This window comes from Plectropomus leopardus, chromosome 23, assembly GCF_026936395.1.
Source record: "Plectropomus leopardus strain MGB_pleo_1.0 chromosome 23, ASM2693639v1, whole genome shotgun sequence".
In the NCBI taxonomy this organism is placed as follows: Eukaryota; Metazoa; Chordata; class Actinopteri; order Perciformes; family Serranidae; genus Plectropomus; species Plectropomus leopardus.
The window spans coordinates 17,864,530-17,887,805 of NC_142198.1; the positions used below are offsets into that span (position 1 = coordinate 17,864,530).

Here is a 23,276-nt window from a genome sequence, read left to right on the forward strand (position 1 = left end):
ATATCTCCAACACTCATCAGCTCACACTAAAACAACCTGGGTTGATTAATAGCACTACAGGTAAGGGGAAAAATATGTACTTTTGATTTGGGGTGAACAGTCCCTTTAACAAAAAGTAATTTAAGAAACCCTTCCACATACATTGATAAGCATCTGATTATAAATATATGGAGAGAAAGGCACATAAAAAACACCAACAGGAAAACGCTAACAATTTCCCTTTAACATAAAAGTGAGTAACAAAGATCAGAAACGTCCTCTGGAGTCTGTTGTCACTTTATTTTCTTCCCTTCTTTGGAAAAAGGATGAAAAATGGATGAAAACATCTACCAGAAGGCTCCAAACAGAACTCATTTTAACCGCTTTTTTTTTTCTTTTGGTCATTAATGATCTCTTTTTTTGTCACAAATCATGATTCTGTTCTCAAAGGTAGAAGATAAGCTGCAAAATGTGACATTCATACAGAAAAATACAGACAGCTCGTCTCCTTTCTAGACACGTGACATGCTTGTACCTCCAGAGTACAAATGCTGAAAGGTGCCTGCCGTGAGAATAACTCCTCTGCTCAGACTCGTGTAACTCTCTCACCGCTCCTGACCACAGCATCATTCAGGAATCTGAGGTGACTTAAAAACTGAAACAATAAAAGGGAAAAGGTAACAACCAAACAAAAAGTACAGAAATATTCTTCAAAGAGTCCCGCATTTTGGCGGTGCAGGAACAGGAAGGACCTTTTCTCTCCTCGACAAAGTCTCACCCGCCCAGTGCTTGATTTGGCCCAAATGTGTATGCAAATACTTGTAAGTGTGTAAACATATTTTTCTGAAGTGGGTAAGAAATCTTGGGTGTGTAAATTTTTTGAGGAAGTGACGCGCCTCAGGAGGTATTGGTGATGGGTTTGTATTTCTTGAGGCGGGTCCACTGTCCTGTGGAGTAGTTCATTTCGAAGACTGTGTCCACCAGCATGGTGGTGCTGCCGGTGCCGTCCGCTTTCGGCAGAACCTCCGTGTGTTCGCTCAGCTTGATCTGGATGATGTCCCCCTGCTCCGGGCACGGGTTCTCTGCAAGACGGACAGGAAGAAGCATGCTGGTTATTATTGGACCTTCCAGGTTAGTGTGTCTGTTTAGACACCTTAGCCACTGATGGTCTGTTGAGCTGTCAGAGCTAGCATGTAGCCCGCACTGCCTCTAACTGCCCTCCCTGAAGACGTATTCAACCATTGGAAAATCTACAAAAGCGATTTCAGAGAGAAGCAGACAAAAGGGTCTACAATGTGTTTGAAGGACATGTCCAGAATGTCGAACTGACGCAGAAGCTAAAACATTTTCACACAGCAACAAACGACGGTGGCATCATGCTGTTCCAGTGTGTGATTTTAGACAGCATACTGGCAATGCGGAAGCAAAAAATGCATGACTGGCATTATACTGAATGCAACAGCTTAAGGCTCAAGTGTGACATATAACATATGCACTGGGGGTGCTTGCTGAACAAAAACAAAGGCATAACATGGCAATAACAATTATTTACCGTCTCTGTTATATGGTGGCTGATTAACACTTCAATGCAGCTGTCTGAATAAAGTCCAGTCTTATAATGCGGTTGGTATATGAATACAATAAGATGAATTCAAATGCTAAAATGGCATGTTGCAGTTCAGCTGCATAGAAAAATATTTGTCTGACTGAGTGAACATAGCTGAGTGCAAACCTTGATCCCTGACTGTGGTGTGGCATAAGTTACCACGCCAATATTTCTTGTTTATTTTAGTTTTGCGATGACAAGGTTTATTTGCAAAAGACTATGCATCAAGGAAACACTCAGTTGTCATAGTGACAGGAGTAATTTATTGTGCCTGCATTTTTTAACAATCTCTGTCGGTCCCTCAGTAAGGGACGGGCATTGTCAGAAAGATAACACCAGGTTTTCTAAGGCTGAAAATGAGAAATTATTGTTTCACTGTTCTGTTTATTTATTTATCAACTATTTAGGCAGCTAATAAGCTTGCTGCTGTACCTCTGGATCCAGCCATGAAGCCCAGGATGAGCGCCTTCTCTGGTCTGGTGACCTTGTTGGCCGTCTTGAACATCTCCTGAGCAGCGTACATCTGGTCTCTCTGAGGAGCAGAAACAGCGTGCAGAAAACTTAGCAAGAGAACAACGAAGGTTTTAATACATAAAAGTCACCGCCTTGTGGTTGCCTGCCTCTGCGAACAAGTTGCAGATAAAGTTTACATGTTCAACCCAGCAGCACAGAAGATCTTTACAATAAGCCGAGTGTCAAGGTGGCAACCAAGATGTGTCAATTCAGTATCTGACTAAAAAAAAAAATCTGACTATAGTTCATCGTAGAGTCCAAGTGGACATTTGTGCCACATTTGAAAAAATGTCAAGGTGTTACTGAAATATCACATTTACGAGAACGAGATGGACGAGGTTACAGTGACCTTTGAACACCAAAATCTAATCAGGTAATGTTTGGGTCCAAGTGGAGAGTTGGTGTTTTTTTGGTGTTTTTGCTTTTATTGGGACAGGACAGTTTAAGTGTGAAAGGGGGAGACAGAGAGAGAGGGGACGACTAGCAGCAAAAGGCCGCAACCCAAAAACATAATGCCTACGGCCATCACCGGCGTGGAGGCATAAAAATTAAACTCTTAAGAAAAGTTTATGTGTATTTTGCTTTTTCAATGACCCAACTCTCTCCACCTTACCGTGAGTGACAGGTTTTTTTTGGGCTGGGGCTGTGGTGGCGTAGGGGCTGGTGTCGGGGTGGGGGTCTGCGGTGTGCTGGGAGGCTGGGTGGGAGTCTCTGGCTGGCTCGCAGTCGCAGCTGCTGGGGGCCCGTTGCTGGCGGGGGTGGAGACCGGCGTGCTTGGGGATGTGGGAGTTGCAGGATTCGCAGTGTTGCTCGCGTTGTACATCGGCGTCCTCTGTTTGTACTGCCCTGGTAAGGTGGCGGTGGCGCCAGCGCCCGCTGTTGCTGACTCCTCTGGTTGGCGAGCCGACTGCAGCGTGTCCCGTCCTGAACCACCAGCATTCGCTTTAAGGGAGGTTGGTAAAGAAAAGACATTGTGAGACGGACAAGATGCACTGCTGATGCCCACAGGCAACTTTTCTTTGCCTCTTTGAACTCGTCAGTGTATGAAAGCCCCGCGCTCTGGATGTAAGAGAATTTTTTTGTTTGAGGCAACAATACAGCGCAATGTGATCTCGTCTAACCTGGCTGGGCCTCGGAGCTGGGAATGTAAGAGGAGGAGGGGACCATGCTGGGTGTGGCCGGTAGGTAGCTGGTTGACGGCAGAGGATTCTCGTTCAAAGCGCCCAGTTTCTAAAAAGAGTACAGCATTTGTTTCAATACAGCCAGACAGAGAGGGGGAGGCAGTAATATGAAACCAAACGGAAGAAATCCAGAATGTTTGAGAGATGTGAACGTGTAGAGTCAGGTACCTGTGCAGAGACGAGGCCGGCAGCATAGTCGGGTGTGGTGTTTTCCACCACTGCTGCTTCTTCTTTGGCTGCTTTCTCTCCGGCCTCCGTTTCTACGGAAAAATAAAACGTTAATACGGAGTAACAAATTCACAATGCAGCTCTAAAAGTAGGCCTGATGGAGGGCTGGAAATGAAGGATGCCACTGTGAGGAAATTCTGCTACAGGTTAATAAACTTGTGACAACACCAGTGTGACTGATCACACTGTACATTTCACAAGAAAATATATTCATTTATGACGCTCAATATCTGGAGAGTGTTGTATTGATAAAAAGCAAACATTCAAACATTAGAATTTCCCCACCGGTTTCTCTACTAGCTCCACAAAAGGATGTTTTATTAACAAAAAAGCAACAGTACAAAACTCTTTACTGGCATATTATACTAATTCAACTGCAAATGGCTGATCCACATGAAAAATATTAATGTAACCAAGATCTGATGTCATTCTTGATTGGCTGTGTTGATGTGAACAGTTTGAATTTATGAATTGTCATGCCTTCTCGTTTCATCACTGGCTTGGTCCGCATCATATCCCAGCAAACTTTGTGCAGTGAATCAGTCGCTTTCAATACACAATGAATGGGAGCAAATTTCTGGTCGTCTTGTGGACTTGCACCATTAGTAAAATCTGACTCTACTCTGTGTTGGAATTTGGCTGCAGCGGGCAGACATTTTCAGTTTATAATTGTTGCCTCCGTCGTCCAAGTATCGATTAAAAAAATGCAAAACAACAGTGGGGGCGGTGGGCAACTAATGTAATCGTCGAATGCCAGAACATCGTGTTACACCATTAAAACTGACTACCATGGCAAGCCTGCAGGAAACATTATTACCTAAAGTCTTTCTTCTCCTCTTCGCTTCTCTTCCAGCGCCGACCATATCCAGCTCTGAAATATCTAACAGCTGAAAAGCAGAAAAAAAGGCCAATAGTGAGAAAAACTCTAATCTAATCTCTCAAAAAAAACACACATAAGAATAAGACAATCAAACACAACTGTGGTTAGTGTGAGAGAAATTAAAACAGACATGATGCATAAGATTAAGAAGAAAGTTTTTGGGGAGCATTTTAGGAAATCTGACATTACCTTGACCCCCCTCTCCTTACGTAGGGGCGTCCGTGCAGGGGCAATAGGTGTGCGGTTACTGGGAGGGCTGAATATACTGGGGGCAGTGGGACTGCGGAACGGGGCCTTGGGGATCCCCTTGAGAGGAGCTGTGATGCAAATATTGATAACAACATCTTGATATCAACAACAGTGACAGAAGTCAGAATAAAAAATTCATGGCTATCTTTTGGAATAAGTGATACTTAGATGTATCCATTTTTTTGATTGATGAACAATGTTATGATGCCACTTTTTAAAGGCACTGAAAGAACAGATGTTTGGGTGCGTGTACTGATGTTCGACTCACTTGTAGTATCAATTTTTTTGACCAATCCTCTCCCTTTGGCGTGAAAAGGCACTCCGGCTGTCTTTTTTAGCTGTTGGGCTGTCTCTGTGGCTAAAATAGATTAGACAAGAGAATGCAACTGAATAAAAAAAAAAGCACAATTAGAGATTCTTCTACTTTAGCTAGAGGAAAACCACCACCTTTCTCTGTAGAAGTACTTTAAAATATCAGTATGCAATAGTTCAAGTTTAAAGCAGCTTACATTTCTGCAGCAGCTCTGCTCTGAGGGTTGCACTCTTGGGTTTCCTTTTCAGCTGGAAATGTTTGACGGGGGGTGTGAGGGGTCCCACCAGCGTGGTTAACGCACTCTTGTTCAGGTACTGGCACTCTAGAGGAAGCATGGCAGGCGCCTCACACTCGCTCACTAAGGAGGAGAGGTAAACGAGTCATCAGAGTGAAACCACTGATGTGGCACTGAATGATCATTATGAGGCCTAAATAACTTCAAGCAAAGATGTTAGAATTCTGTGAAAACAAACCAGAGTAAGCTTAAAGCAGACAGACACTTTATTCATCCAGATTAGGAAATTCCTGTATCCAGTAGCTCTCATAAAATCACATAAAATCTACATAAAAACCACAACAATAGAAAAGGTGCCGACAAAATAAATAAAGAAAAAAAAATCCTTGAACCCTTAAGTAACTATTTACTTTGAGGATATGCTGCCACTTATTACAGCACATGCTCAGCAGGCAGAGTGCCTGCAGAAATATTTCGGACAGAAATCAGCCCTATACAGTCAGTTTATTTTGACTTCTTCACTAAGTCTGTTAAGCTGCATTCACATCGAGTCAGTTGTTGCAGCAAAAACGTCATAGTCCTCTCTTTCGCTTGAATGTGGGTAGTGCGTTCAGGTTGCAGTGGTGGGGCCGCACAGGATGCCAGGGATAAAAAACAGCAGTCTGCTGCAAACTGTTGAAACTGAGTCAACTTTTGGAGAAACATAGCCTGATGTTATGTAACCAGCAACTGAAAGATGCCTGTAGTCCGCGGGAAGAAGCAGCACAGTCTCTTTCTGTTGCTTAATATCACAGTCACTAAAAGAAATAAAGTATGTATTAACATTTGTAGGCTGTGTACTATCGTACAAAGAGGAGTGCTTGCTCTGTTTGTGTTGCAGTGAAGATGACGATAAATGAAGTAACGATAATCCAAAGGAATTACTCAGATCTCTTCACCCAAAATAAACAAACTTACAGAAGACAAATACTCTGTTGCTGAGACTCTGTTGCTCTCTCTCTCTCTCACACACTCACTCTCTCTCTCTCTCACACACACACACACACACACACACAGAAGAGTAATATGTAATATTGCACCCCTCTTGCAATTAAAAAGTGTCATAAATCTGCAAGGAACAAGCAAAAAGTTCTTATATTTACTTGTCCAAACAGTGCAAGCACATTATGTGGATGTCCAAACTCATTTACAGTCCAAATGCAATAAAGGAATATTTTTACTTTACTTTTACTCCATTATTAACCCTGTGTTAAATTAAATCAGGAAAAACACTTTGTTTTTCTTGCCTCCATGGTTAAAAAAATAAAAAATACAATGCTGGAGAAAATATCAATGAACTGAAGTCATACAGGATCACTCAGTGTCCGAAAATAACTTCTGTCTCACCAGCCACAGGGACTCTATGGTGAATGAAGAAATCAACCGGCCAGGCATATTTATTACAGACCAAAATAACAGTCGCTAGCAGCAGACTAGTAGCAAGTGATAATTAAGTTAAGCTGATGTCTTGAAAGGTTAACAGAGATGTGAAACTAGTTGCGCTCAAGTGTGTCAGTTTCGCTTCAGAGTTCAGACCTGCACAAAAACACATCAGGTTATCTGTGTGTGTGTGTGTGTCACACTTTGATACGGATAGCTAAAGACAAAAGCAGTGTGCCCGTAAATGGCACAGAAATGAGACTCACAGCATACTTTTTTATTACAAGACTATTTTGAAGCCCCTCTAGGATTTCATGAGGTTGTAATCCCAACAATTAACGCAATTTCAGCCAATCCCTGTGAAATCTGCGCAACCTTGCAATTTGACCTCGGGTCTTCTGCTAAAGTGTAAAATATGGCGAGTAGTCATGAGATCATGTAGTGTTGTGTAAGGTCGGGCTATTGGGGCAGAGAGAGAGCAGGAGAAGAGCAGCTCACGGGGACAGTCCTTCAGTGCTGCCTCAAACAGCATCAACAGCTGACAGACGGATGCTGCTGCTCCCTCTAACCATCACAAATAGATTCTAATTTTGTGGGAAACAGCGGATCCTCATAATAATATTTTCATAATCCGAGACAGCATCACTTGCAATTTTCACATGTCCCCCACAATTTCATTGAAATTTTTTTTTTAAATATCACAGAATGCATAATGTGTAGGACATACCTTTCTCCCTGAGCTCTCCTAGAATATCCTGCACATTTGGATTCTGCTCCTCCAAGTCCAGATTGAGAGAGCCGGTCTCTGGGAAGGACTTGAGGATGTCTGCAACCATCAGCACCCAGGGCTCTGAATCCACCGTGGCCAGCTGGATTATCTCCGACAGCGCCTCCTTCATCTGGCGGGAGAGCAAAACGAAGTCAGTGAAATCACACCAGGAAACAACAGATGAAGGTGCTGCTTGAGAAGGTATAGATCAGGGATGGAAATTAGCAGCAGCCACTGGCCACAAGGTGTTAAAAAATGCAAGTGGCTGCTATATTTGCTTCACTCACAAGCCCCCCAAAAAAACTATGGTAATCTACAGTGACAGGTAAATGAAAACATAGCATAACTATAGCAAGCTACAGCCTGACATTTGCAGCACTTTGCAGCACTCTTGCCCCTGTCTTTTTACTCTTGATATGTTTATCGAATGCATCAAGGCAAATTCCTTGTGAGTGAAAATCTACTTGGAAATGAAGCTTTTACTGATCATGACTACACAGTATAATGTTCAAATGAGTACAAATCAAGATCAAGAAGAACTTTTGCACATCTCCATATCAACATGTTACACATGCTGCACAAAGCTGTACTGCTCTCTCATTTAACTTTTGAAACATGACTAAATTGGCTTGATGAAAACATGGTAAGAAATTACCCAAAAATTTGCAAGTACAAGACAACTACCTGAAAAAAAGTAAGCAAAAAAGTTTTTTAAAAAAGAAAGAAAACTTGGAAAAGTGCTTAAAATATAGTAATTTTGTAATTTAAATGTGCAATTATGGCAATTATGAATATAGTTTTTCCCTAGCTTTTTTTCCTTAAAAAATAAATTCTAAAACTAATTTGTGACTTATTTGTTACCAAGTTGCTCAATGCCTCTTTGACATGTTTTTAAATAAAATCACAAATTTACAACCCAGTCCGTAAGAATTCAATCAAAGATAGAAAATGTAATCCATTTATCGAAAGGCTATGAAACACTGTGAAAATATACGCAATATGCTGCTGTAAGCTTTGACTGACAATAAAACGCATTTGGTATTGTTTGAAATAAGCAAAGATTTTTTTTCTTCAAATACCGATTAATCAATCATTAATTTAACAGGCAAAGTGATGTCGCTCCAGGTTTTAAAGCGATAAAAACAGCACATATTTGTTGCAGTCTTTTTACATACTTTCACTGTAAATTTTCTAAACTATTGGCACTACATGTGCTTGACTTTACAGCACTTTGCCCCCATTTTGACATGTTCATTGTATGCATCAAGGCAAATTTCTTGCAGTAAATGAGGATCTTGTTGGTTTTGATCCTGACTCAGATACTTTTGCAGAGGTAGGTCTCTCTGATCATGTTGGAAAAAGCTGTCTGAATATGCAAGACACACTGATGACGGGTATGTAACGTTAAAGGCAGCTGAACAAGTGATATGTCGGATTAGATGCTGGTACCGCCCTCCAGCTCTCCCAGTTAGCCGTCTTATGCCCATCCCACCATAATGTCTGCGCGAGAACCGCTAGGCTAATGCTTCCCGCTGTCGCTGGTATAACACAGCAAAAAAAAACGCAATTGAGAGTCAAAGTCAGCTCGTGTGGATAATTAACGTTTACGTAAATCCGCGTCAACGTTGTTAAATGAAAACGGAGCTAGAGGCGCTCGCTGGATTCGCGTTGTTTCTGCCGCTCGCTAACGACGTTAACCGTTGTCAGTTATTACGGATAGCGAGCTAGCGCTAACATAATAGATTCAATAACGCGGTTAGACGACTAAAACGGTTATAGGGACAACATTTTTGTGATTTGGAGCATCAAACCGGAGCTGGAGCTCTTTAATTTGCGGTGTTTTTTAAGTTAATAGCTTACTTTACCTGTCAGGCTAACGGCTAGCTAACGCACAGCAACCCACCTCGTCAACGGTCCGCCGGGGAAGATGCAGCATCCCGAGCAGCAGTTTCAGCTTCACCGGCGGCGATAAGCTCGAGAAGCACAGCCGTATGTTGTCAATTACGGACACGGTGAGGAGGGAAGCGATGCTCGGAGGCGTCCAGAGCTCGTCCGTGGAGCCTAATTTGTTGTGAAGCCACAGGCCGGTGTCGCTGTCCTTCATCGACGCCATCTTGGAAAAAGAAGTGTTTTGAGTTCGGGCATTTTAACAGGCTACCTAAGAAAACAGTCAGGACCCCGCCCACACCGAGCGGGGTCATTTGACAACATTGAACCGTAAATGAATTAAAATTAAATATTTATTTAAGTGTCAGGCGACGTTTGATAAATTCATCTACATTGTTAATTACAAAACAAAAATAAGAGAACTCATTAAAACTAGGAACTGAGAAAACACCAGAGGCAGGAAAAAAAAACTAAAAATAAATAAATAAAATACTCTAAATAGATAAAATGTAAATGAAAGGATTGCAGCACAAATTTAGAAAAAGATAAAAATGTTAAAAATTACAATTATATAATATACCATCTATTAAATATTTATTTATTTAATTTTCGTTTTAATATATATTTGACAACCATTGGAAATTTAAAACTCAAACACTGAGAATTGGAAAAAAAAATTAAAATAATTTATGCATTCCAGTTTGTATTTTTGTTCCCTTTATTTCTTTGCCCTACATTTTATTTATTTATGTGCAATGTTTTTTTTTTCTATTCTTTTTCTATTCTTTTCTATTATGAAATATATATTTTATAATTGTGACTTTATTTTGGAAATATCCTGACTTGTTTTCCTCAAAACTGTTACTTAGTATTTAATCTTTTTTCAATATAAAAAAAAATCTAATTACATAAGCGAGTGCACTTGAATTGAGTTATTGAGTTATTTACTTCAAAACTATTGATAAGATTTCTAAAACTTGACACTGTGTTTGCATTTATAAAAAATAAATTAAAATGTACTTGACAACCACAATAATGTAAAAACTGGAAAATGACAAAAACTATTAAAAATTAAAAACTACTACTATAAGGGTTATTTGTCATGTTTATTTTACCTGTATTTTATTTATGTATGGTCAAATTGCATTTGTATTTACATAATATTTCTATTATGACATATAGTCTGTACTAGTATGACAATTTCAAATGTACATACTGATTGTGTGTTGAATGTATTCAATAAAGTTTTTGGAAAAATGCAATGAAACAGGTGTTTGTTAATACTATGGTCATATCTCTGGTTTGATCAGCTGATTGTGAGCAGGACTTTAACATTAAAGCTGATTAATTTGTAGCATTCTTTTAACGACTTGATGAATGTTTGATAAATTCATCTACATTGTAATTAATTACAAAACAAAAATAAGAGTACTCATTAAAACTAGGAACTGAGAAAACACCAGAGGCAGGAAAAAAACTATAGATAAAAATAAATAAATAAAATACTCTAAATACATAAAATGTAAATGAAAGGATTGCAGCACAAATTTAGAAAAATAAAAAAACGATCAAAAATAAAAAAAAGATAAAAATGTTAAAAATTATAATTATATAATATACCATCCACTAAAACAATAAAACAGACTAAAATAAATAGTTAAATTAAAAGCCAAACTAAAAAGGTAACTAGCTAACTTTTAAGCAACTAGTTTCTTCCTAACACTGATAATAATATGTTTAAAACTTTGCAGTCTCTTCTTCAAGGCCATTATTTTGAATGTTTTCTCCGGAAGTCTCGATTCCGTTCCCCAAAGCAATTTTTAGATGAGCCATGCGCATGCGCGCTCCGTTAATCTACATAAAACAATCCTAGGTGGGCATCTTGTGCTGATCGGCAAAATATCATCGACTGATTCACGGTAGGAAAACATGCAGTTTGTTAAATAAACAGTCTTTCTTCTCTGTAAACTGTATTATTTAAATACGTGCAAAAAATACTGATAAAAAATGACTATTTTCCAAACAAAGCCTCTCAGATTGTGTTATTTCACCAACTGACGGTCGCGTTGCACATTTGTCGTTGTTGCATTTGAACACATACCTGCACATTTTATTTATAATTTGCAAAGGTATCCGATCACATCGTCACCATGGCGTCCAGCGGTTATCTGCAGGCAGCGGTGCTCCTTCTGGCGGTGCAGCTCCTCTGTCTCGGTGCAGCTGATGCGGATCAGGAGACTGGGACTGTCATCCCTGCCGAAAGTAGGTGGATTTGAATATGAGATTTATATATTTTTTTTTCTGCGTCTTTAACGCATGATTGTATATGCTTGTTATATGGGAGTCTGTGCAGTGATGTTTTTATTGGTCCTCACAGAGGTTTCCTGGTGGGAATTGTAGGTCATCCTAATTGGTGTATAAATCACAGCAGGAAAATGGGCCTGCGCTGCAACTATAAGACCTATTTTATCATCCTTATGAGGGGACTGTTCGTTATTTGTCAGAAGACAGGGTAGCTGGGGTGTGATTTCTTTTTTTATTTTTATTTATTTTTGTCTTCATTCTCCTCGAAGCTATTTTACCCTTACTGACTGGTGTTTAATGTTTTAAAGTTAAAGTTGAATACGAAATCCTGGAGTTTAAAAACAGGTCTGTTTTTCACTCTTGCTGTGCATGCTGGTTAGTTCATGCAAACTGTTTATTTTTGGCTAAATTTTAAATGAGAGGTAGAATGAACCAATTTTTAATAAATATCACTGTTTTAAGTTCAGATTTATTTATTTTTTCGTGATGGGAGAATTTGTCCCTCATGGTGTATCAAAGGACAGTCAGAAATGTAAGAAGTCAGAAATCGGATGATATTTTCTGTTGTTACCTTTTTCTGCCTGTTGTAAATTGTGTATTTTTTCATGTTTTAAAAATCCGCAGTAAAATAAATACAAATACAACCATTTAAAGTTTTAAGCTCTCCCCTAAATCAAATAAAAACATAAGTCTCTCCTCAGTGCTTAAAAATTATTTAAAGTGCCTCCCCCTATTTGCATCCCTCCTTCCCACCTCATAAATAACGAACAGTCCCTAGGTGAAAACAAATGACCAATGATTTTGTTTTTCAGTTTGTGATGATCAGAAATTTCACCAATTTAAAAAAAAAAACAGCACTGGGATCTAGCCTTCTCCATGGTCATATTTACAGTCAAGATCGAAATCTGAATAACATTTACGCTAATATGTAAAAGTAGATCACTCCAGTCAAAGCCAGATGTATAAAATCATAGGAAATAGCTCCATAAAGCAAAACTGTGGACATTTTTAAGGAGAAATATCACAATATTTCCTTTAACAGATGATTTGTTTAATTTCAAAGCACTAAAAAACACGTTTTTAGTTCAGTACGTTCAGGGGCTTTGCTGCTTCAGCCGTACTTGGTCTGGTGCGACAAGGTTATAGTGGCTAATAATACCTCACGCTAGAAAATCTCAGGTAAATATTGCCGTGTAGCTCACTCTTGAATGGATTACTGAACAGGCCTACCAGGTACCCCAGGGGCCCAAAGTGTCAGGGCCTCCCCGACCTTTACCTGCAAAATATCACTCAAATTATCAGGTACCGTCCAGGAAGAGACTCAAAATGACCACAAAAGCCCTTTTGCACAGAGGTCACGCTTTAGAGTCACTTAAGTTCTTTCTTTTTGCTGCCTTTTATTTTTTACGCAGAATGAAACAACGGTGGCATCATGCCGCTCTAGTGTGTGATTTTAGATAGCATGCAGGCATCACGGAAAAAATAACAATGGCAAAACATGCCAATAACAATCATTTACCGCGTCTTGGCGGCTGATGTCGTCCTCTGCTTGCAGGGTAAGGAGCTCCTGGACATCATTGTATTTTAAATTTGTGCACATTTTCGGTTGCTGTTCTTCTTCATTGAGTTAGCTGTTACCTCCTGTGGTGGGTCACACACACAACACATCGTTAAAACGTCAAACCCATCGTGCCAGCTGTCCTTTCCATACAGACCAATTTGTACCTACTGTGCCGGTTTAAAGGCAAGACAACTCAACCCCCCATTCCCTGATTGTACCTATACAGACAGGTATAAAGGTGAAAAAGGCGCTAAAGAGCCACAAAAACACCACAAAGGAAAAAGGCAAAACAACCACAAAGAGACAGACATTATTACAAACAGATACAAAACAACCACAAGGACACATAAAATGACTATGGAGCGAAAAATGACCAAAAAATACATAAAATTTTTAAATTAAAACGCACAATAATGTCAAAGAGACCCAACAACTACAAAAAGACATAAAACCACCACAGACTGAGTTTCTTGCTCTTGTGTTGGTCCATTTGCATATCTGTGCAAAGGGGCCAATTGTCTCATAATCTACCAATAACCTAACTGATATTTCTGAGTGAGGTTTTTTGATTTATTGATAATTTTGTTCTCTTGTTTCCAGGTCGCCCATGTGTGGACTGTCATGCATTTGAGTTTATGCAGAGGGCACTGCAAGATCTAAAGAAGACCGCGTTCAACCTTGATGCCAGGGTACGTGAAGATTTCTTGTCAGAAGCAGAGACCATTTATAATCCTGTTATTGTCATTGTGTTAAATAAAAATAATATTAACAATGAAACCTTAAAGTCACTAAATAATGTTATCTTTCAGTATTTAATACAAAGAATCATGTTTATTACCACATTATCTTTGATTTATGATCAGTTCCAGCATCTTTTGGAGAATTATCTGTATAAAAAACAGTTACATGACTGTTTTACAGGCACTAGTCAAAAAATAAAAAAAATTGGATTCAAGGACTATGTTGTCGTTGGTGGTAGTAAGAACATGTATTTTTAAAAAGCAGTATGCAACGTCTGCAGCTCAAAAATCAGTACTGAGAACAGCACAATAACCAGCTTCTTTCATCACTACAAAATCCACAAAGAAAGACGTGGTGATGAAAGAAGCTGGTTCTGTCTCTGAAGCTCATTTATTGGCGGATTGTCTGTTCAAATGTTAGCTCATTAGATAACTTTTGTGGATGTAAAATAAAAACCATAATTGCTAAAATATTCTTTCTTTTTGTAGCAGAAAGGTAAGGCTTCTGTCTTCTCTGTCATCACATTGTTCGCTCATAATGACGTTACAACGCTACGTAAGCGACGGTACAGAAACACCGTGCTCATAAAAATAAAACTAAAAGCAAAAATGATCTCAAAACCTGTGGAGTGTTAATACATATTTTATGTTTCAACATTTAAAATTTATTTGGATCCTTATGTTTTTATTTTGTAAAATCTGATGAAAAACAGAAGTCTAATTTTTTTTTTGTAATGACAATATTATGATTTAATGACTCACATAACCTTTAAGCTTAGGTTGCACAGATTTTAGGGTAATGAAGCATTTGATGATACTCCAAAAATGACATCACAAAAAGCAAAAATACAAAGAAAGGCACTGGCGGAGGGTTAGCTGCCGTTTTCTACAGGTACTCTGTTTTAAGAGAATGCAATATCTTGTTGATGATTTAAAAAATGACAAATTGTGCAGCCCGAGTTTACATGCAGTGACACGTTGTTTTGTGCGTTGCAGACGGAGACGCTGGTGCTGAGGGCGGAGAGGAGGGCCCTGTGTGACTGTATGCCCACCAACTCACTGCGCTGAGCACACCCGAGGATACTTCCAACTGTCACCGCACCCCAACACACCGACAACGACCCTGTTCCAAACCTCTACTCATGTACAGCGATTAACATCTCAACTCATTCACGCAATAGGCACTTTATTTTATTTTCTCTCATGTCACTGTTGAGTGGAGCTTTGATTTAAAATCATGCATCAGGGGGCATGTCATTGTGTTGCCTTATCGGGGACGACTTTTATACCACTGACGTTTTACATTGTGAAACACATGCCTGTGAAATTAGTTTGATTGTTTTTCATCGGGTCATCTGTCTCCTATGAAGCATAAACTATTTTTTTGTACTTTTTAGTATTTGACTGTATAATGTAGATACAGTAGGATGCATTGATAAATTCACTCGTTGAATGTGTTGTATGAGATTAATGTTTACGACGATTATACACATCAAACTGTAGCATCACGTGGAATTTATTTAACTGCTCAAAATATTTCAATAACACTTTTAGATAATTAAAATAACTTTAGGAATCAGGAAAATGTCACTGATTCGGATTAATGTATTTGCAGCCTGGCTTCTTTTGCAAAAAAACAAAAAGGTTGGGTAACTTATTAAAGAAAGTTATTTTTCTTTGTTTTTGTAAAGAAATCAGAAATTTTACCAGAAATTCAAATAATATTTTAGACTTTTTTTTTCTTCTTTTCAAGGCGGAAGAAACATATTTGTAGATCTTGATTTAGCACAGCACTGTAGCATGAATTTACAGCAATTTCTGTTAACCTACTGTTAATGTAGATTGTATGTATAGATTCTGTATTTGTACACGGGTCTTCTTTGTCTGACAAAGGTGTATGCAAGAATAGAAATGAAGGATATAAATGAACTGCAATATCGATGGGATGAAGGGATGCTGGCTTCAGCAGGAGACATAAAGGGGGAGATAATAGTCTTATTGTTTATTGTTCATAAACAGTGTACTTTGTTAACATTATGTCACGAGATGCCCCATTTATTGTCTTAATGTTGTACCTATCAATAAAAACAATGAATGGTCTTCTCTGCATTCATTATTTCTTTTGGCTGGGACTTTTATCACAGAGCATCAGTGTGATCTGTGATAAAGCAGCACAGTGTGGGTTTGTGCTGGCATTAATATAGACACAAATTCATTCATTAGTTTATTTACTGTGGTCTCTGCTTGGTCTCACAGCTTAGTCGTAGGTGTAGCACTGTGATGACTATGTGTAACTAATGTGTAAAGAGTATTTCCACTTCGACAATGGGCCTCAAGGACTGCAACTAATGAGCGTTTTCATTATTACAGATTAATCAGATGATAATGGCTTTGATTCATTTATTAACTGTTTCGTGATGTCTGAACAACAGTCCAAAACAGGGCGGTGGCAGACGTAACTATTAAGGATTCAGCCCAAACCGAGGGCTGCCCTGGGGAGATTTTTTTCCCACATTTACAGCAGCCGTATGTACTATTATTTAAGCCATTTAAGATAATAAAATGCCTAAAAATCTGTACATGGTCTGGGAAAAATATTGAAATCTCTAAGGAGAAAAAAATCACTAGTACTATTTCAGTAGTAATAGTAGAAGTAGTTAGAAGCTGATCTGCATCAAGAGTGGTGGAGTAACACACTTAAAACAAAATGAAACTGTTTTACTTCTTAGTTGTTGTTTTTTTACGAGTTTAAATGCCCGGGTACATTTGCTTTGGGGAGATAAAGACCTCTGTGGATAATTTGGCTCCCAGTGAAAACCTCCTTTGGATCTTAAATTATCAAAGGAGAAAAAGGTCGGTGCACAGTAGCAGGTGCTTGGTTAACGGTCTGTCTCCGACATGCCAAACGGTGTTTGAGAAAAACCGATTTGTAGCATGAAACTGCTTTATTCAGTGTTCTTACTGTTTCAATCACCTCGTCATGTTCTGAGAGGAAGAGACCTCTTTAACAAACCTCTTTAACAACAACACTAAAGGAGAAGTTTTAGCTGGTTGCAATCTTCACCGTTATCTTACACACTCAGTATGTTTACGCGCATAGTTAGCTTGTTTTGGCCATGTGATGGACTATTGTCCTTGCACTAGTATATAAGAGAAGAAGGGAAGAAGGGCGAATCGATTTATTGACGAACAAATGTCTGACTCCGTTCAGTAGGTGACAATATTTCCTTTTTCTGCTAATTGCTATCGGACCTTCTGGTTGACCCATTACACCACAAACAAGTTGGCAAGTGGCATGTTGTACAAAAAAAAACATGGATAACTTTTCGGCGGTGTACATTTCGTATGCACTCTACCCTTTAAGGATTTTACCTTCATCTTGTTTTTGTTTTCCTCAATTCTTCTTTTTTTCCTAGTTTTCTTTTACAAATTTATGCAGTTCGACTTCCGGATCAAAGCCAGCGCGGAGACTACGGAGCATGTGCAGAACGCCTAAAGCCAGTTCAGGCCCGGTTGAGGTATATACGTGAAAGAGTAACTCGATTTCCAACCGTGTAATTTAGGTGTGTTGGTCCAACTTCGATTTAGTAAGATTTCAGTTGGAGTAACATGTTTACAAATATTTTAAAAGTCCAGTTTTAATTGGATTAACACAATAATTTGATTTTTTGTCATGTGAACATACTGACTGTTCCTTTAATAGCATAGGAAGATCAGCATGGTCAACGTGAACCCCACAGAATCACGATTTCAACTGGGAGTGAAAGCAGGTTTTATATTTAGGTGGCTCAGCTCCCTTTCTGTTAACATTGGTATCACCGCGTCTGCTGTTACAATTCGTAGAAGACTGATTGTCTAAGAGCAATAACCTTGAATCATAGCAGCTCTTTATCAAAAGAGTTCGTGTGCAGAGGCTTAACCCAGTCAGAGCAGTGTGTGAGTGTGTGTGTGTGTGTGTGTGTGTGTGTGGGCTACCAGTCACAGAAGTGATGTTTGAAAGTCTTGCTTTTTTAGCTGACCTCATCGCCTCCCACACAGACACACACACGACTCTGTTTTTACAACAGAGATTACAGCATGAAAAGAAGACAACCTGCAATACCCAAATCCACACCAGCAGGAGGAGCCCTGAGCAAAGGCACCAGCTGTGTCGCAGCAATGCAGCACTCTCCACACTCTGTACATCCCCTGTGGCTGTAAATGCAGATGGGGGTGAAATACTGTAAATAGATACAAAACAGGAAACTGAGGCAGTACATTAGCCACTGAGGCGCCTGCAGTGACCTGGCAGGATTCCCCGCCCAGAGGCACTACCGTGTACGATTGAGGCAAACCCCCTTCTGCTGCACACGGGATTCTCCAGCTCTGTTGCTGAGGCAGCTTTAACCTACCAGACTTTTATTGGAAGGAATGACTGAGAGGGTTTTTGCAGGGACACCAAGTATACGCTGAATCACTCTGAAAAATCTTTGTTGTCAAGCAGCCTCCACTTTCTTCCTCACTCCCTCTCCCACTCACCCACTGGCTTCCTCTCTCTACAGAGGCCTTTCAACTCCTCTTTCATCTGCTCCTGGAAAAGCTGACTTGATCGCTACAGCTGTTTGAAATTCTCAAGCAGGGACAAGCAAGCAAAATCCTCAATATTTTCTTCCCCTTTTATCTTACTTTGCTTTGACATTGCCACAAAAGTTTGCTCACCTCACTCGACAGTGGGACTTGTTTGGCATACCAGAAGGCAACTCCCAGCCAGGTGAATCTGAAAATAGCAATAAAAATAGAGTGCAATGATCTGTACATTTATTTTGACCTATATTAAGATGGAAACAGTACAAAGACAAGATATTTAATGTTTAAACCAATCTACTTCATTGTTTTTTTGTAAATAAAGACTCATTTTGAATTTGATGCCTGCAACATATTCCAGAAAAGCTGGAACAAGAGCAACAACAGACTGGAAAAGTTGCTTAATGTGAAAAAAACACAAGTGTTTGGAATATTTCACAGGTAAACAGTTTGAATTGCAACAGATTAAAGTGTCATTATGAGGTACAAAAGGGGCATCCTAAAAGGACTCAGTCGTTCACAAGCAAGTAAGGCACGAGGTTCACCACTTTGTGAAAAAAATGCATGGGCAAATAATCCAACACATTAAAAAACAAGGTTTCTCAACGCACAATTGCAAATAATTTAGGAATTTGACCATCTATAATCCATAAAATTAAAAAAAAGTTCAGAGAATGTGGAGAAATCTCTGCACATAAGGATGGAAACCAAGATTGAATGTCCATTGATTATTTGTGATGGCCACTATGTTACATGTAATATATGTATGTTGCATGTAATATATGTGTTATATGTGGTAATATCAATGACATCAATGACTTTTAGCTAACCCTTTCTATCCTTCATTAATGATTTTTGGCCCTTTCCCTGTTATTAATAACTTTGAGCTATTTCCGTAATTTATGAGTGACATTTGTTGCGCTATTTTTAATGTTCATTGATGACTTTTAGCTAATCATTTAAACAATTTATGGTTGACTTCTAGTAAACTGTTTCCATAGATTGTTAATAATCTTAGGCGAACTATTTCGACCGTTTATTAATTACCTTTAGCAACATATTGCCACTGTTTATTCATGACTTTTAAGTGAGTTAATTTCCACTGTTTGTCTATGACTAGCTAATTTAACTGTTGATTCACTTTAAACTAAATATTTGGACTTTGTAACTGTGAGCTACTTGAGCTGTTTATTTACGTTTAGCAAACCATTTACATGTATTACTCAAAGCTCTGTACATAAGCCATTAGCTAACTGTTTACACTCTGACCTCACGTGAAGAGCACATTTTAAACATATTTCTCTGTATCTCATCGTTATAACACATGGAAACGGCTATGTGATACTAAAATGTCGACCAGCCATCCTCCACGAGAAGGGGCCACTTGATGGCTCAAGTGACATCGGGTTTGTCAGACACCTTTATTTAGTCTGATATCAAGCATTCGTTTAATGAGTTTTGAATACTGGAAGAGTTTGTCACGTCACATCCTGAATTCTGGTAAATGGTCTCAGACAAAAAATGTAGATTTGGCTGCAGGTAGAAAACCTTCTTTTGGACCTTTAGCAAACTGTTCAGGCAAACATTAATGGAAAGTGGTGGCTAATGATGCAAATTGTAGCACGATTAGTATTAACATAGCTGCCATCACAAATAATTCAAATCTTGATGTCATGAATTTGTTTTTTCTATGAGTTATACCTGTTTCAGAGTTTAAGGAACTTCTAAACTGCATATCTTGGTATGTTTATTGACAAAGCACTTGTCATTAAATATATTAGATAATAAGATATTCTGAGTTATTTCTGTCAAGTGTCAACTGGATAAGTTACTCAAACACACCTGGAGTCACAGTGAATATTCTGTTTTTTCCCTTTGCCCTTGTTTTAAATATAATCTTGATAATCTAAGAGCTGATCTTTATTATGCTTTTAAACTCACAGTGTGTGACAGCTTCAACAAGACCGCTGGAGAATTCGCCGATGTTAGCAGGGCACCATGAATAAGTGATAGGCATGTTAAAGCATTAATTATGCACACCTATATATTTACTGGCCTACCATAAATAACTCATTATATGACAATCTCAGAAAAACATGCTAAAGAAGAATCCACTCAAGATATAAAAAATAACAAAAAATAAATATAATAATATAAAATAAAAAAAGAAAACCCTCTGTTATTGTCTACAATGAATTAACCTCAACGAAACAGATTTATCAGTACTGCGTGGGTGGGTTTTGTTCAGATTTGCTTGTCGGTGTCTGGACCATATAAGCAACAACCCAGCTGTCATCAGATTCTAATTTGAACGTTTATAAATGCTAATTGGTGCAAACAAATGTGTGGCATTATCTTTTTTCCCAACTGAGCTCCACTTACTTCAAACCAGTGAGAAGAGCACGAACAAAAACAAAAACACAGCAATTGCTCACAAAACAACCAAAAGTGTTTGCAATTTGGCTGAAAATGGTGTCTTAGTGTTGGACCTCATCACTCATTGTAAGAGGGAATTTTTTTTTTTTTTTAAATTAAAAGCTTATTTTATCTCAAAATGTTGCTGAGTGCAGGGTTCTTCATGCAAAGTATTCAATCATAACATCAAATCAGTTTTGTTCTTAGTTTAATCATTCCATCTTGAGGGAATTTCCATGAATGAAAGATTGGTCAAATATTGTGTACACCTGATATACTGCAATTAAAAGTGTAAGCCCACTAATTTCAAATATAGGCCTTCTAGTCATGCAAAACTGATGCAGTTCCAAGACTGTTTATGTACAGTTCAAATATATTATTTTGGAAAATGGCAATGCTCCATTCATTTCATATGTAAATACATATAATTTGTATTGTCAGTGATATGTCAGTTAGTAATTGTTGTTCCTGATTCCATTAGAGGGTCAACCATGCACCTTTCAATGCCGCCCTCCCCTCCCTCGGCCTTAGTCTGAGGTCATCTGTAACCTTTGACCCCCCTGCCTTGGAGCATTGTTTGTCATTGACCAGCAAACTGTAGAAACTTCTCATTGGATGTTCTCCTCACAGTCTGCAAACATACTTTGGTCAAAAGGGTATATATTTGAGGAGCATCGGTCAGTTGGTCAGAATACTCCTGTTTCGAGTTGAAGTCATTTGGACCTGAGAGCTCCTACAAACTCAAGGTGAGTCCAGTATCTTTATTTCACTCCCTCCACAAATTCAAGTCAGTTACTGTACTCAGACTGTTATTTATTTATTTTTAAATGTTATTATGTTTTTATTTATTTTCAGAAAATGAAGACCCAAATTTTGCTGTTGGCTCTTGCTTTTGTGGTTGTGATCAGCGCAGCACCACCAAAGAAAGGTAACTCGATGGTCACATTTGATGTTATAGTTGCATAATGTTGTATAGCCACAATATGTCTTCTGTGTGTGTATGCTGGGTTTCAGTGTCTTGTGCATTTTTTACTTAAAATCACAAAAATCATCAAGTTCTTTGAAGAAGATAATTTGAATACCTGTCTTTTATAATTGGACTCAGTTACATGTCTTTCTAACTCCTACAGATGATGATGAGGCTGAAATTGCTGCTGCAGTTGACCACATCAAAGCTGACGACATCGTTATAAGTGACGCAGATGTCGCTGACATCAGTGACAAAGATGCAGCTGAAGCTGAACATGCAGCCGATTCTATTACTGAAAAGGACCTCAACTAAACACCTGATCGACAGCAGCATGGTCATCGTCATGGTCACCAAACTATTTACAATGAAACCACCTGAGGCACTGTCTTACGGTAAAGGGATCAAATAAATTCCTTTAACAGCATGCAATCTTTCTGTCATCATTTCACTATCAGCAATTTTGACTTTTTTACGAATTTGTGTGTAGCCCAAATATCTGTTAATACATTTCAGCAGTTTATCCAGCTTCACATAAAATGGACAAGTAACAGAGCATTAACACACTGTCACCAACGCAGCCACCACATCCTGCGCTGATGATTGGATTTTTGTTGGAAATACATAAGGATGACGTTAGAGTTTATACTACCAGACAAAGGCATGTTTTTCTTCATTTTGTAGATAAGAAATGATAATACTCAGTGTACAGTTACATTCATATCTTCACCTACTGGTGATTGCTGATCATTGTACACTACATAAAGATAATAAGGAGAAAGAAATTAAGAAATTATTCCAGGAGCACACTGCAGCTTCCATATCTTCACTTGAAACCAGCTGTTTTCTGAGTTGGTCAGCTAATCAACAAGTTTACCCAAGCCTCAGGGTTTTAGCCAAATTAGAGTGGCAGTTGAGGAACAAATATTTGAAAAACAAGTTTATGAGCGTCTTACAAACAGAATACTTGTGGTAGTAGTTGTATCACATGCTGTAGTATTACAAAACAGTAGCTTGTCTTAAAGTTTAAGAGCTTTTTCAGAATATTCATAAATACATTTTCATTAGTGTTTAATCACCTGAATCAACAACGGTTGTGTTTTTGTTCCCTTTAAATGAGTTGTTTACACAAACATACAGAGCGGATCCTCTTTTGCATAGTCTGCCACCATGATGTTTTACAGTAGCCCAGAATGGACAAATCAAACAAAGGCTTGAGATGGTGCCATCAACATTTCCACATTTTCATGTTTTCACAATAAAAGGAAAAGTTTCAGTTCTGCAGCGTCACCCCTGGATGCCACTGAATACCACACACTTGACCTTTACACATGTGTAAAACTAAACAAATATTGAAACCACAGCTGCGCAATCAATGCAAGGAGCCTGCCAATACTTTCACCGAGGGACTTCCAAAATATTTGACACCTGATAGGTAAAATATGTGAATCAAAGTGGAATAAAACA

General features: G+C 38.6%; 2 protein-coding genes and 1 long non-coding RNA gene across 3 annotated transcripts; 2 read left to right on the forward strand and 1 right to left on the reverse strand.

Annotated features, from left to right (window-relative positions):
• Positions 1 to 733: 733 nt before the first annotated feature.
• nelfa (negative elongation factor complex member A) lies at positions 734 to 9,522 on the reverse strand. The gene is made up of 11 exons (XM_042512213.2): positions 9,276 to 9,522; positions 7,331 to 7,502; positions 5,146 to 5,307; positions 4,905 to 4,994; positions 4,577 to 4,704; positions 4,325 to 4,394; positions 3,448 to 3,539; positions 3,220 to 3,328; positions 2,712 to 3,040; positions 2,018 to 2,117; positions 734 to 1,061 (listed from the first exon to the last, which is right to left on the reverse strand). The coding sequence occupies exons 1-11, from the start codon at positions 9,483 to 9,485 to the stop codon at positions 877 to 879; spliced, it is 1,647 nt and encodes a 548-aa protein (XP_042368147.1). The 5' UTR covers positions 9,486 to 9,522; the 3' UTR covers positions 734 to 876.
• Positions 9,523 to 11,027: 1,505 nt separating this feature from the next.
• nicol1 (NELL2 interacting cell ontogeny regulator 1) lies at positions 11,028 to 15,964 on the forward strand. Its single transcript, XM_042512573.2, has 4 exons — positions 11,028 to 11,178; positions 11,389 to 11,521; positions 13,725 to 13,813; positions 14,861 to 15,964. The coding sequence occupies exons 2-4, from the start codon at positions 11,410 to 11,412 to the stop codon at positions 14,930 to 14,932; spliced, it is 273 nt and encodes a 90-aa protein (XP_042368507.1). The 5' UTR covers positions 11,028 to 11,178; positions 11,389 to 11,409; the 3' UTR covers positions 14,933 to 15,964.
• Positions 15,965 to 21,531: 5,567 nt separating this feature from the next.
• Positions 21,532 to 22,120, forward strand: LOC148185709 (uncharacterized). Its single transcript, XR_015775704.1, has 3 exons — positions 21,532 to 21,588; positions 21,698 to 21,770; positions 21,973 to 22,120. It is a non-coding gene; the product is annotated as an uncharacterized LOC148185709 (long non-coding RNA).
• The last annotated feature ends 1,156 nt before the right edge of the window (positions 22,121 to 23,276 follow it).

Excerpts from the sequence above, each read along its gene's own strand:
- nelfa (XM_042512213.2), bottom strand. The coding sequence starts at position 9,485 with ATGGCGTCGATGAAGGACAGCGACACCGGCCTGTGGCTTCACAACAAA. Across the intron at positions 4,705-4,904 it reads CAAAAAAATTGATACTACAA|CTCCTCTCAAGGGGATCCCC; the intron begins GTGAGTCGAACA and ends TTTGCATCACAG. Across the intron at positions 1,062-2,017 it reads CTTCATGGCTGGATCCAGAG|AGAACCCGTGCCCGGAGCAG; the intron begins GTACAGCAGCAA and ends TCCGTCTTGCAG.
- nicol1 (XM_042512573.2), top strand. The coding sequence starts at position 11,410 with ATGGCGTCCAGCGGTTATCTGCAGGCAGCGGTGCTCCTTCTGGCGGTG. Across the intron at positions 11,522-13,724 it reads GACTGTCATCCCTGCCGAAA|GTCGCCCATGTGTGGACTGT; the intron begins GTAGGTGGATTT and ends TCTTGTTTCCAG. Across the intron at positions 13,814-14,860 it reads CGTTCAACCTTGATGCCAGG|ACGGAGACGCTGGTGCTGAG; the intron begins GTACGTGAAGAT and ends TGTGCGTTGCAG.